This window comes from Staurois parvus, unplaced genomic scaffold, assembly GCF_062004578.1.
Source record: "Staurois parvus isolate SC_StPar_1 unplaced genomic scaffold, SC_StPar_1.0 ptg001397l, whole genome shotgun sequence".
In the NCBI taxonomy this organism is placed as follows: Eukaryota; Metazoa; Chordata; class Amphibia; order Anura; family Ranidae; genus Staurois; species Staurois parvus.
Window position 1 is genome coordinate 414,462 of NW_028319193.1, and position 12,932 is coordinate 427,393.

The 12,932-nt window shown below is 46.4% G+C and overlaps 1 protein-coding gene across 4 annotated transcripts in view; it reads right to left on the bottom strand.

Annotated features, from left to right (window-relative positions):
- The window catches only part of LOC149436223 (histamine N-methyltransferase A-like), a 41,537-nt gene that overhangs the window by 18,774 nt on the left and 9,831 nt on the right, over positions 1–12,932 (bottom strand). For 2 of the 4 annotated variants that reach the window (XM_089661844.1, XM_089661846.1), the window contains exons 2-3: positions 4,139–4,341; positions 3,823–3,875 (exon numbers count right to left, since the gene is read on the bottom strand). In XM_089661844.1, coding sequence (XP_089517970.1) covers positions 3,823–3,875; positions 4,139–4,341 — 256 coding nt within the window. Of the gene's footprint in view, positions 1–3,822; positions 3,876–4,138; positions 4,342–8,118; positions 8,262–8,816; positions 8,955–12,932 lie in introns of those variants that run through there. The other 2 variants (XM_089661845.1, XM_089661847.1) reach the window with 2 other exon arrangements.

Here is a 12,932-nt window from a genome sequence, read left to right on the forward strand (position 1 = left end):
ATACTTTTCAGAGGTCCGATATTGTTCTATGTACAATCCTTGTTTTATTGATTGCATGTAATATTCTCATTTTCTGAGATTGTGGATTTGGGGTTTTCATGAGCTGTAAGCCATAATCATCACAATTATGAAAAACCATGGCATGAACTATCTTGCTTTGCATGTAATGAATCTCATATATTAGTTTCACCTTTTAAGTTGCATTACTGAAATAAATGAACTTTTGCACGATATTCTAAATTTTCGAGTTTCACCTGTAGATAGTCTGGCTGAAAAAAGACAAAAGTCCATCCAGTTCAACCATAAAAAAAAAAAAAAAAAGTTATAATCCTATACCCACAGTTGATCCAGAGGAAGTAAAAAAATCCAGCAAAGCATGATCAAATTTGCTCCTGCAGGGGAAAAAAAAAAAAATTTCCTTCCTGATCCCCCGAGAGGCAATCGGATATTCCCTGGATCAACTTTACCTATAAATGTTAGTATCCAGTTATATTCTGTGTATCTAAGAAAGAATCCAGGCGTTTTTTAAAGCAATCCACTGAGCTGGCCAGAACCAACTCTTGAGGGAGTCTATTCCACATTTTCACAGCTCTCACTGTGAAGAAACCTTTCCGTGTTTGGAGATTAAATTTCTTTTCCTCCAGACATAAAGAGTGCCCCCTTGTCCTCTGTGATGACCTCAGGGTGAATAACTCTACACCGAGTTCACTATATGAACCACTGATGTATTTATACATGGAGATCATATCCCCCCTTATGTATTATACATGGAGATCATATCCCCCCCTTATGTATTATACATGGAGATCATATCCCCCCCTTATGTATTATACATGGAGATCATATCCCCCCCTTATGTATTATACATGGAGATCATATCCCCCCCTTATGTATTATACATGGAGATCATATCCCCCCCCTTATGTATTATACATGGAGATCATATCCCCCCCCTTATGTATTATACATGGAGATCATATCCCCCCCCTTATGTATTATACATGGAGATCATATCCCCCCCCTTATGTATTATACATGGAGATCATATCCCCCCCCTTATGTATTATACATGGAGATCATATCCCCCCCCTTATGTATTATACATGGAGATCATATCCCCCCCCTTATGTATTATACATGGAGATCATATCCCCCCCCTTATGTATTATACATGGAGATCATATCCCCCCCCTTATGTATTATACATGGAGATCATATCCCCCTTATGTATTATACATGGAGATCATATCCCCCCCCTTATGTATTATACATGGAGATCATATCCCCCTTATGTATTATACATGGAGATCATATCCCCTTATGTATTATACATGGAGATCATATCCCCCCTTATGTATTATACATGGAGATCATATCCCCCTTATATATTATACATGGAGATCATATCCCCCCTTAATCTCCTCTTCTAAAGAGAGAATAAATTCAGTTCCTCTAATCTTTCCTCATAGCTGATCTCCTCCATGTCTCTTATCAGTTTGGTTGCCCTTCTCTGCACTTTCTCCAGTTCCCCAATGTTCTTTGTGAATTGGTACCCAAAACTGAACTGCATATTCCAGATGAGGTTTTACTAATGATTTGTACCGGGGAAATGATCTCTCTCTCTCTCTGGATTCTATACCTCTTTTAATACAAGAGATGATTTTGCTCGCTTTAGAACCCGCAGCTTGGAATTGCATGCCATTAATAAGCTTTGATCTACCAGAACTTCCAGCTCCTTCTCCACCATTGATTCCCCCAGTTCTACCCCCCCCTAGTATGTATGATACATGCATATTCTTAGCCCGCGAGTGCATAACCTTACATTTATCAACATTAAACCTCATTTGCCACATAGTTGCCCAATTAAACAGTACATTGAGGTCCTAAAGCATATAAATAAGCGAGCGCCTTCCAAATAGCAGCAGCTGTACACCAAAGGCACCATATAAGACCTTCCAATACACAGTAATATACAAAAAGGTGCAGCGCTAAAACACAAATAGGCAAACGTGTATATACATGTACAAACTCATGCAAAGGTATAAGGTGACACTGTGCATTCAAATATACGCCACTATATTGTGGCTAATAGGACGTGAGGAAGGATTATTATATCCAAAGGTAAGTCCAGCGTGAGGATGTGAACAAGATCTCAACCGATCTATGGCTCTCCAAACGACACAGACTGTGTGCACGGTGAAACAATGGGGGTACAGATTACGCACTCACCAGATGCGCAACCTTTGTGCGCTTTTCTATAACATGGAGACTTCCAATGTCTCAACTGATGTCTGGTCAAATCCCCTTCTTTATCCCACGCCTTGCACTCGGCCTTCTCCTTAGATGGTCACCACTCTACAAATGTACCTGGCTCCCACAGGAGCTCAGAAAAAAACAGAGGCGGCCAGTAGTGCAATATGTCCGATGTAAAGTTGCCGCCGGGACCCCTCGTGGTGCCGGCGGTGTTAGCGTCAAACAGCTGCAGCCTGACCCTGGAGGGTCAGGCTGCAGCTGTTTGACGCTAACACCACCGGCACCACGAGGGGTCCCGGCGGCAACTTTACATCGGACATATTGCACTACTGGCCGCCTCTGTTTTTTTCTGAGCTCCTGTGGGAGCCAGGTACATTTGTAGAGTGGTGACCATCTAAGGAGAAGGCCGAGTGCAAGGCGTGGAATAAAGAAGGGGATTTGACCAGACCTCAGTTGAGACATTGGAAGTCTCCATGTTATAGAAAAGCGCACAAAGGTTGCGCATCTGGTGAGTGCGTAATCTGTACCCCCATTGTTTCACCGTGCACACAGTCTGTGTCGTTTGGAGAGCCATAGATCAGTTGAGATCTTGTTCACATCCTCACGCTGGACTTACCTTTGGATATAATAATCCTTCCTCACGTCCTATTAGCCACAATATAGTGGCGTATATTTGAATGCACAGTGTCACCTTATACCTTTGCATGAGTTTGTACATGTATATACACGTTTGTCTATTTGTGTTTTAGCGCTGCACCTTTTTGTATATTACTGAGTACATTGAGGTCGGCTTGTAAGTTGGAGACATCCTGTAAGGACGATATCCCATTGCATAGCTTGGTGTCATCTGCAAAGACTGAAATGGAATTATTAATCTCAGACCCTATATCATTTATAAATACATTAAAAAGTTTTTACTAAGCGATGTGCCTGTTTTTACAACAGCACATTGCTGCTTCCTGTACAGAGCTCTGTGTTGTTTGTCAACACAGAGCTCTGTTCTGTCATTCACTCAGGTCCTGGCCATAAATCATTTGCCGGGACCCACTGATCAGCTTGTACTGTAGAAAACGACAGCACAGACGGGGCGGCGGGCACACGTGTCCCCTACCCAGAAATGCTGGATCACGTTTATATATGTGATCTAGCGCACAGCGGCCATCCTGTAGCAGTTAAGTTACAGGAAGTGGTTAAAGTGCAGTATATGTGGGTCTGTATATGTCTGATTTAAACAGTAATAATAAAACATTTTTTGGAACATGTTTTAGAAAAGGATACAGGTTCATTCATTATGGCTATTAGTTAGATCTCTTTTTGTGGGATATTTTTTTAAACAATGGTCAAGTGGGAATTAATTTATATAACTGGGGATTATTAATAATTCTCTATCATTCCCAATTGTTATTGAGAAAAATATACATAAAATTTTAAAAAAACATAAATTGAAATGATAAAAAGGGATTAATACTCCAAATGTTAACTCTATACAGTTCCCAAAATACAATATTTTTCACTGTAATTTGCTTTTAAATCATTTTAATACTATTGGCACGTTGAATGAAATCTCACCAGGTCCACTCCCAACGCCTAGGACATTAAATTGTGATTTTCCATTTGTAGCCCTGGAGGAGAACACAAACATGGGTGCCATCAGTCTTCCACACTTACAGAGAAGAATAGCAGTGCATCTGTCAAAAAAAGTCTGATATTGCCAAGAGAAGGATATGTTAAGAAAGAATTCACTGACAAGAGAAATGTGTGAAAGCATCCCACTGTTGAAATGTGTTTCTTTTTTGGTTGGATGTCAGCTGTATTGCATTGAATTCTAAATTTACTGGAGGGCAAAACATTACTTTTTTATGTCAACATTGACCTGTCTACTTACCCTGAGACCAGTTCCGGCAACTTTATATTGAAAAAGTGCTTTACGTTGCCATGCTCATTTGACATTGCATTGGACAAACTCATGACTTTCATGGTGTAAGACTCATCAGAGTACATGTGTTTTCCTGAAAACTCTGAACCGAGGTCTGGGGAGTCCGTACTGTCCGACACATGAACCGGTGCGATTTCCATCATTGGCACGGCCTATGTAAAATAAAATATAGACGGACTGATTACTCTGAGCTGGTTACTTATCTCCAAAAAAAAAAAACTATAAAAAAAGACTACCAGTCTCCTGTGCCAGGATAAGGTCACCCAGAGCCCAGGTTGAACATGCTAAATTGCACCCCCTAGATGCATAAGAATTATGTGTCAGCAAAAATCCCCCCCCCCCCAAAGAAGTCACGTGTTATCGTGACGCAACATGTCGGACTAGAGCGTGGTGACGCAATTACACACGAACCGCAGCCATCTTTGGACTCCCTCTGCAAGCACCCTGACTGTGGGATATACAGGTCATGCCTGGTGGGTCTATGACCTGATTTTAATGTGTGAGTAGGTCTTTGGCATTTGTGTATGGTATAATAAACTTTACTTTATTACACTATTGTGGCTTTTTCTCTGATTCCCTGTTTATGAGCCATTGGGAGAGAGGAGGAGTTTTGTAAAGGTGCCTTACCATTGTAATGGTTGATTAACCGTGGGCTGTGTGGAAGCTGATCCTGTGTCCATCCAAAGAGTGAGATTCATCCCACCTGGGACTAACTGGCGATTTGTTATGCCTTATGACTCCTTGAGGGTCAAAAATTGGAGGTAAGCGTGCACGCTAGCCGGTGACAGATGGTCTGACACACTTGAGCATGTATTAATTTTAACGGTCGAAGATTGATTCATCACAGTTATACGTTTGGGACTTTGTGCTATACGATTTATGAATATTGTACATTTATGATCGCATACATTTATATTTGGTTAATAGTGGTTTCACTTATATTTAGTTACATTCTTGATGGCATGTTTTTGGGCTACACCTTAGATGCACCACTGTACACCTGTATATTTATTCATATTATTTATGTATTCACCTATTTAATATCGAATCCTTTGATTTTTTTTTTCTAGTATCACATGGTATTAGCACTACACCACTTAATCTACTTATGTTTCATCTATTCTAGTTAGGTGTCAGCAGCTTCTTTGTTTTTACATCTTTGGCAGCACATGAGTCCACCCCCCTTTATTTAACACAAATTGCCAGTCAATGGCAGCAACTCAATGCATTTAAGCATCTAGACATGGTGAAGACGACTTTCTGAAGTTCAACCAGAGCATCAGAAGAAAGGGGATTTAAGTGACTGTGAACATGGCATGGTTGTTGGCGCCAGACGGACTGGTCTGAGTATTTTAAAAACTGCTGATCTACTGGGATTTTCATACACAACCATCTCTAGGGTTTATAGAGAATGGTCCGAAAAAGAGAAAATATCCAAGCAGTGGCAGTTGTTGATGTCAGAGACAGGGGCGGACTGACAACTCATGGGGTCCCCGGGCAATAGGGGATCATGGGGCCCGTGTCCTTGCTCAAACTCAAAAAAGCCTATGAAAAAGGTACCAGGGGCATCTCATGGGGCCCCCTACTGACCCCAGGCCCTCGGGCAGTGCCCGAGTTTCCAAATGGTCAGTCCGCCCCTGGTCAGGGATCAGAGGAGAATGGGAAGACTGGTTCGAGATGATAGAAAGGCAACAGTAACTCATGTCAATACGGACCAAAATCTCTGAGGAATGATTCAATCACCTGGTTGAATCTATGCCTTGAAGAATGAAGGCAGTTCTGAAGGAAAAAGGGGGTCCAACCCGGTACTGGCAAGGTGTACTTAAAACAGTGGACAGCGAGTGTAGTCTGGTATCACTGGAGGAAAGTGTCGCTTGGAAGTTGGAAGGAGGCAACCGGCTGTCCCTGGACCTTTTACGAGTACAGGCTGCTTAGAGATTTTAGAGACTCCTGAGCTGCTGCCACCCGTCTAGTGCTAGAGACTCAGCTGTGTGTTTGCTAAAGGAGGCATTCGGCTGATGTCCTGAAGAGCTTAGTCTGCCTAGTTCTCTCTAAAGAACCATGCCTGTGTGCTTTCACTGATTTTGTTGCTTTTACTGTTCTTCTACAAGCCAAGCCTACAGTTTGCCATGTGCAAGGACATCTGCTTCAGCCTTGCAGAAAGGCATTCTCCGTCCTCAATTTGTTAGTTTCTGTTTTTGGAATGTCCCAATCAAATCCCTCATCACTATTCAAGTTCTCCAAAAATAAAAACAACCAGCCCTAAACTGGTTATTGAGGAAATGAGTGACTGTGTTCAGGTGCCTGCCTGCGGGGCAATCCACTGGGGAAGAACCTGGGCAAATTTCCAGCTGCTCCTACAGGAGTCACTCCTCATGCACACTGGATGTTTTTACAGCGGCTGTTTTTGGCTTTTGATGTTTTTTTCTCTATGGCCAGTAAACCCCCCAGCATGTTATCCTATGTGTCCGTGCACACATAGACTGGAATCAACGTTTTTTGGCAGGGAAGTTTTTGGCTGGAAAAAAAAACCCAGGACTAGTGGGATTGTAGAGGAGTTTTTTAGCTGTACAAACGCTCTAACGCTGAAAAACGTAATAAAATGCCACAAGCCAACATTTTTGGACATTTTTTTACCAAAAAAACACTGCTAAAACCGCAAGCACGGAAAAATGCTGCTAAACGCTAATGCAAAAAGGAAAAAAAAAAAAGCTGAAAAACGCACTTGTTTAACATGACTTTACACGGCTAACATCACCAGTGTTATCAAGACGCCCCGTGTGACTGGCAACTAACATTGTTTCAATCCCTCACTATAACAATGGATCCACCCTGTGGTAATGTCAGCCCACCCCAGGGACGGATCTAGCTGGTCTGATGTGGGGGTGTAGTAAAAAATGTTAGCAGGGCAGAAGATAGGGTCAGCAGTTTGCAGGTTACTGTACAGGTGTCGGCAGGGCAGAGGACGGGAAGGCAGCAGGGCAGAGGACAGGGCAGAGGACGGGAAGGCACCAGGGCAGAGGACGGGAAGGCACCAGGGTGGGGTCAGCAGGGCAGAGGACGGGAAGGCACCAGGGTGGGGTCAGCAGGGCAGAGGACGGGAAGGCAGCAGGGCAGAGGACGGGAAGGCAGCAGGGCAGAGGACGGGAAGGCAGCAGGGTGGGGTCAGCAGGGCAGAGGACGGGAAGGCAGCAGGGCAGAGGACGGGAAGGCAGCAGGGCAGAGGACGGGAAGGCAGCAGGGTGGGGTCAGCAGGGCAGAGGACGGGAAGTCAGCAGGGCAGAGGACAGGCAGCAGGGCAGAGGACGGGAAGTCAGCAGGGCAGAGGAAAGAGCAGAGGACGGGCAGCAGGGCAGAGGACGGGAAGTCAAAAGGGTAGAGGAAAGGGCAGAGGATGGGCAGCAGGGCAGAGGACGGGAAGTCAACAGGGTGGGGTCAGCAGGGCAGAGGACGGGAAGTCAGCAGGGCAGAGGACAGGCAGCAGGGCAGAGGACGGGAAGTAAGTAGGGCAGAGGAAAGGGCAGAGGACAGGCCGCAGGGCAGAGGACGGGAAGGCAGCAGAAGAGTGTATAGGAATCAGTAAGGATCAATGTACAGGAGCCCATAGGGCAGACAGTAATCAGAAGAGCAGCTGATGCGGTCCGGCGGGCGGGCCCAGGCATACTACAGAGACTGCAAGCATGTCCTAGAGGTGAGCGGTATTCTCCCAGTCAGCGCAGATGTGGACAGAGTTTTACAAAATATAACAAAGTGGCAGAAAGTCGCAAATTTCTATCTTACGGTCAATACTGAAGCAGTTCGGAGGGCAGTAAATGGTTAACACATCTGTGAAGTTACCGGCCTAAATCGTGCAAAGGAAACCATGAAATAAATCATGGAGGGCTCACACAGGACTCTGATCACACACAGCTGAAAGTCGTCACACTCACATGTAATGCCGGCTGCAGCGTCTTCCAGGAGATCGGTGTTCACCCTCCGGTGTGCAGTGCCAGTGAACACAAAGAAGTAATCCAGCGGGACAAGGACCAGGGGAGTCGTTCCCTAATCAGTGATCATTGCCGGAGGAGCACACTGCAGGCTGGAAGGGAACACACTGATCACTAGATTCCATGAAGATGCTGCAGCCGACATGTCAGTCTGTTAATGAGGATTCTCAGCTGTGTGAGCAGAGTCTCCGTGTGTAGAGCCCCCCCGTGTACAGAGTCTCCGTGTGTAGAGCCCCGTGTGCAGAACCCACATGTGTACAGAGCCCACCCGTGTACAGAGCTCCCTGTGTGTAGAGCCCCCTCGTGTACAGGGTCTCCCTGTGTGTACAGCCCACCCGTGCGCAGGGTCTCCCTGTGTGTACAGCCCACCCGTGCGCAGGGTCTCCCTGTGTGTACAGCCCACCCGTGCGCAGGGTCTCCCTGTGTGTACAGCCCACCCGTGCGCAGGGTCTCCCTGTGTGTACAGCCCACCCGTGCGCAGGGTCTCCCTGTGTGTACAGCCCACCCGTGCGCAGGGTCTCCCTGTGTGTACAGCCCACCCGTGCGCAGGGTCTCCCTGTGTGTAGAGCCCACCCGTGCGCAGGGTCTCCCTGTGTGTAGAGCCCACCCGTGCGCAGGGTCTCCCTGTGTGTACAGCCCACCTGTGTGCAGAGCCTTCCCATGTACAGAGCTGTGTGATTCATTCGCTCCGATTTTTATGCCTTCTAGGGAGCCAGCACTTCCAGTATCCTCTCCCTCCAGCCCCACTCCGGCTGCCAGCATCGTCTCTTGAGTCAAATGTGGCGGGCTGGGAAAGGGGCGGGTTACAGTGCTGTGCTGACTGTCTAAGGAGGCGGAGCAATTCATTAGCAGTCCCTCCCTCCTACTCAGATAAGCAGCGCTATTGGTTGATACACTAATCATCGAGAATTATTGATTTTACAGATGGTCGGCAACGCTGGGAGGGGATTGGCTCTGGGGGGCACCGTACACCCTGGGGGCACCGCACCGCCCACTCCAGCACCCCCTTAGATCCGGCCATGGGCCCACCCTGCACCTTGGGGCCCTCGTTCCCATCAGGGGATCACTACACAAGGAATTCTCGGATTGGACAAGGTAGGGTGATGTAACAGCCTAACCACCACCTCATCCAAGCAACGCCTTGTATTCATGTAGAAAATAGAAAAGTTAGCCCGGGTTCACACATATGTGGTGCGGTGAATCCCAGCGATGTGCGCAAGAACCGCAGTGCATCCCTGTACAAATCACATGTGAATTGTGTGCGGTGCGATCAGAGCCATACAGCCTCAGGTTCTGGGGCTAATTTAATGATGGGCCCACTGATTTCATGGTACGCCCCTGATTCCAGATGCTCTTTTTCTTCTTGTTTCCTGTTTTTCGGGGAGGGGGTCCAGTGCATTTTTGATACGTTCTGGTTAGGGTTGTCACCTCATCCCTTTAACCACCTCCCACCCGCCATATAAGGTAATGACGGGCGCAAGGCGGTTCTCTCGTTCTGGGAGGGCGTCATATGACATCTTCCCACTCTAACCACACATGCGCGGCGAGGCGATCGGCGGTGCGCTGTGTCCCTCGGACACAGCGGATCACCGATCAATGGAAGGCCAAAGATGGCGACTCGGTCATGTGATCAGCTGTGTCCAATCACAGCTGATCACGTGTAAATAGGGAAATGCCGGTTATCGACATTTCTCTCCTCGCGAGCTGTCACGCTGACAGAGGAGAGGAGAGCCGGTAATCGGCATTCCTCAGAGGGGACATGTACACTGATCATCAGGGCACTGATGATCAGTGTAGACCCAGCAGTGCCACCTGTCAGTGCCCATCAATGCCACCTGTCAGTGCCTCATCAATGCCACATATCAGTGACCATCTGAGCTGCCTTTCAGTGTCACCTATCAATGCCAGTCAGTGCCGCCTATCAGTGCCACCTATTAGAGCTGCCAATCAGTACTGCCTAACAGTGCCAGTCAGTGCCGCCTAACAGTGCCATATACGAGTGCTTCCTTTCAGTGCCCATCAATACCTGTTAGTGCCCATTAGTGCCACCTACCAGTGGCTGCTCATCAGTGCCCATCACTGCAGCCTCATTAGCGCACATCAGTGAAGGAGAAAAATCACTTATTTACAAATTTGTATAACAAAAACTAGGAAAAATCTTTTTTTTTTTTCAAAATTTTCAGTTGTTTTTGGTTTGTTTATCAAAAAATAAAAAACCCCAGAGGAGATTACATACCCCCAAAAGAAAGCTCTATCTGTCTCAAAAAATTTGTCAAATTTATCAAAAGATTTGTGCGCGGTGCGATTGGAGCCATACATTTTGTATGGCTCATATTGCACTGCACCCGCACCAAAAACGTGCAGGACCCTTTTTTGGTCTGCACTAGAATCGGATCGCATAGGTATTCACACCCATGTGATCCGATTCTGCACATCGAACCGCGTTGTTAACATACCCGCATCGGTTCGTATGAACGGTGCGATTCTGATGCAGTGCAGAATTCGCACTGAAAATGCTACGAATTCCGCACCGCATCAGTGTGAACCGGGGCTATAATGCCGGAAGTGCAGAGCAAGCGACCCCCCCTGTGGTCAATGTGCAGAGATTGGCCTCTCAGCACAGGACCCAGAAGATTGCAGCTATCAGTGTAGTAACACTGATCACTACAGTGATTGTCAGCTTCCCCAGCAAGCCATCAGTTATGAGATATACAGGCATACATTGTGCCAAGCTGGACCAATTTAACTGCAATACAGATCTTACCTGTTGTTCAGATTTCCACTTTTGCGACCGAATTGGGATAATTCTACTATGCATGTGTAGCACTCTTCTAGTCAGGTACTAATAAGGAGGCTATAGGCAAATGTATATCATAAATAAATCAATATATGAAATCAATATATAAAATAAATCCAGAGGGTGTCCAATTAGTAATTCAAATATGTGCGTTGAAGGAAATGCTCTGGTGATGTGAAAAGTTCACATGGATATAATCACAGTTCAGACAAACATCAATGCTTTCAATGATTGTGACCAAGGTGACTCTGTTATTCCCAGTAGTATACGATTCAGTATTCCGGTGAAGTGCGGGATATAGGTAAAATGCACACTCACCAGATGCGCATATATAAAGTGCGTTGTATATAGTAAATGGTGGTCTGCCAGGGATCCCTTCTAGAGTGGTACCGGATACAGCCTAGAATTAGGTGGCCTTCATCTGGATTACAGGATGGTGATAAGCCGGAGATGTTTGGATCAACCTCTTCCAGGCACTGGGATGGTCACCAAAGAAACTTCCAACTTTATATATGCGCATCTGGTGAGTGTGCATTTTAGCTATATCCCGCACTTCACCGGAATACTGAATCGTATACTACTGGGAATAACAGAGTCACCTTGGTCACAATTATTGAAAGCATTGATGTTTGTCTGAACTGTGATTATATCCATTTGAACTTTTCACATCACCAGAGCATTTCCTTCAACGCACATATTTGAATTACTAATTGGACACCCTCTAGATTTATTTTATATATTGATTTCATATATTGATTTATGATATACGTTTTAGCGCTACACAATTATCTTATTTATTTCTTGAAGGCATATGGTTTTCCTTTTAGTGCAATAGCTGCTTTTTTAGTAAGCGCTCGCGGAGTCTTTATATTTTTATAGGCAGATGTAGTATTTTGGGCTCTGTTGTACTCAGAAGAATTGGATTTCATTCGTGTGGACTGTCTGGGTTCTGCAGCTGTAGGCTTGCCTGTCTCCCACTGACCTTCCAGAATGTGTTGGAACATAGTGGGTGGGAGCGTAGAGTCTGAGCTGATCATGTATTCAGCTTCAGCCAATCCCTGGTGGACAGAGTGACCAGCAGGGGGCTGAGGTGTGAATAAGGTTTGGAGCCTGGAATTGCAGCGTCCTTCGCCTGCTGGTGGATGAACCAGCCTGAAAGTGCTGTTAAACCTTCCAAGGCCTCTGGAGAGCTACATGAAGTCCTGGGTGGCACCAGTTCTGAAGAGAGCTGCAGGATCATCCCCAAGTCACGGGAACAACAGCAGCAAACTCCAGGAAGGATTTGGCCAGGAGGCTCATTGAGCAGTGTTAGCTGATACTGGAAGGCATGGCTGGATCTAGGATGGTGCTGGGGTGGGCTGTACCCCCCCAGGTTTAAGTTAACCTCCCTCCCCCTCCATCCTACGCTCCCTCACCCACATCTTCAATCTCTCCCTCTCCTCCGGCACTTTCCCTTCCCCTCTGAAACATGCACACATCACCCCCATACTTAAAAAGCCCTCCCTGGACCCCAATGACCCGAACAACCTCAGACCCATCTCCCTGCTCCCATTTACATCTAAACTCCTCGAGCGCCTAGTCTACGCCCGCCTAAGCTCTCACCTCAACGACAACAACCTCCTCGATCCCCTACAGTCCGGCTTCCGTCCCCTACACTCCACCGAAACTGCCTTACTCAAACTCTCCAACGACCTGCTAACCGCCAAAGCTAATGGCCACTATTCAGTGCTCCTACTCCTTGACCTCTCTGCGGCCTTTGACACAGTCGACCACCCCCTCCTCCTCAAAAAACTACACTCCCTCAGCCTCAGAGATTCTGCTCTCTCCTGGCTCTCATCCTACCTGTCACAACGCTCTTTCAGCGTTACCTATAATGCCACCACCTCCCTCTCACTCCCCCTCTCTGTTGGGGTCCCTCAAGGCTCTGTCCTCGGGCCCCTTCTCTTCTCCATCTACACCT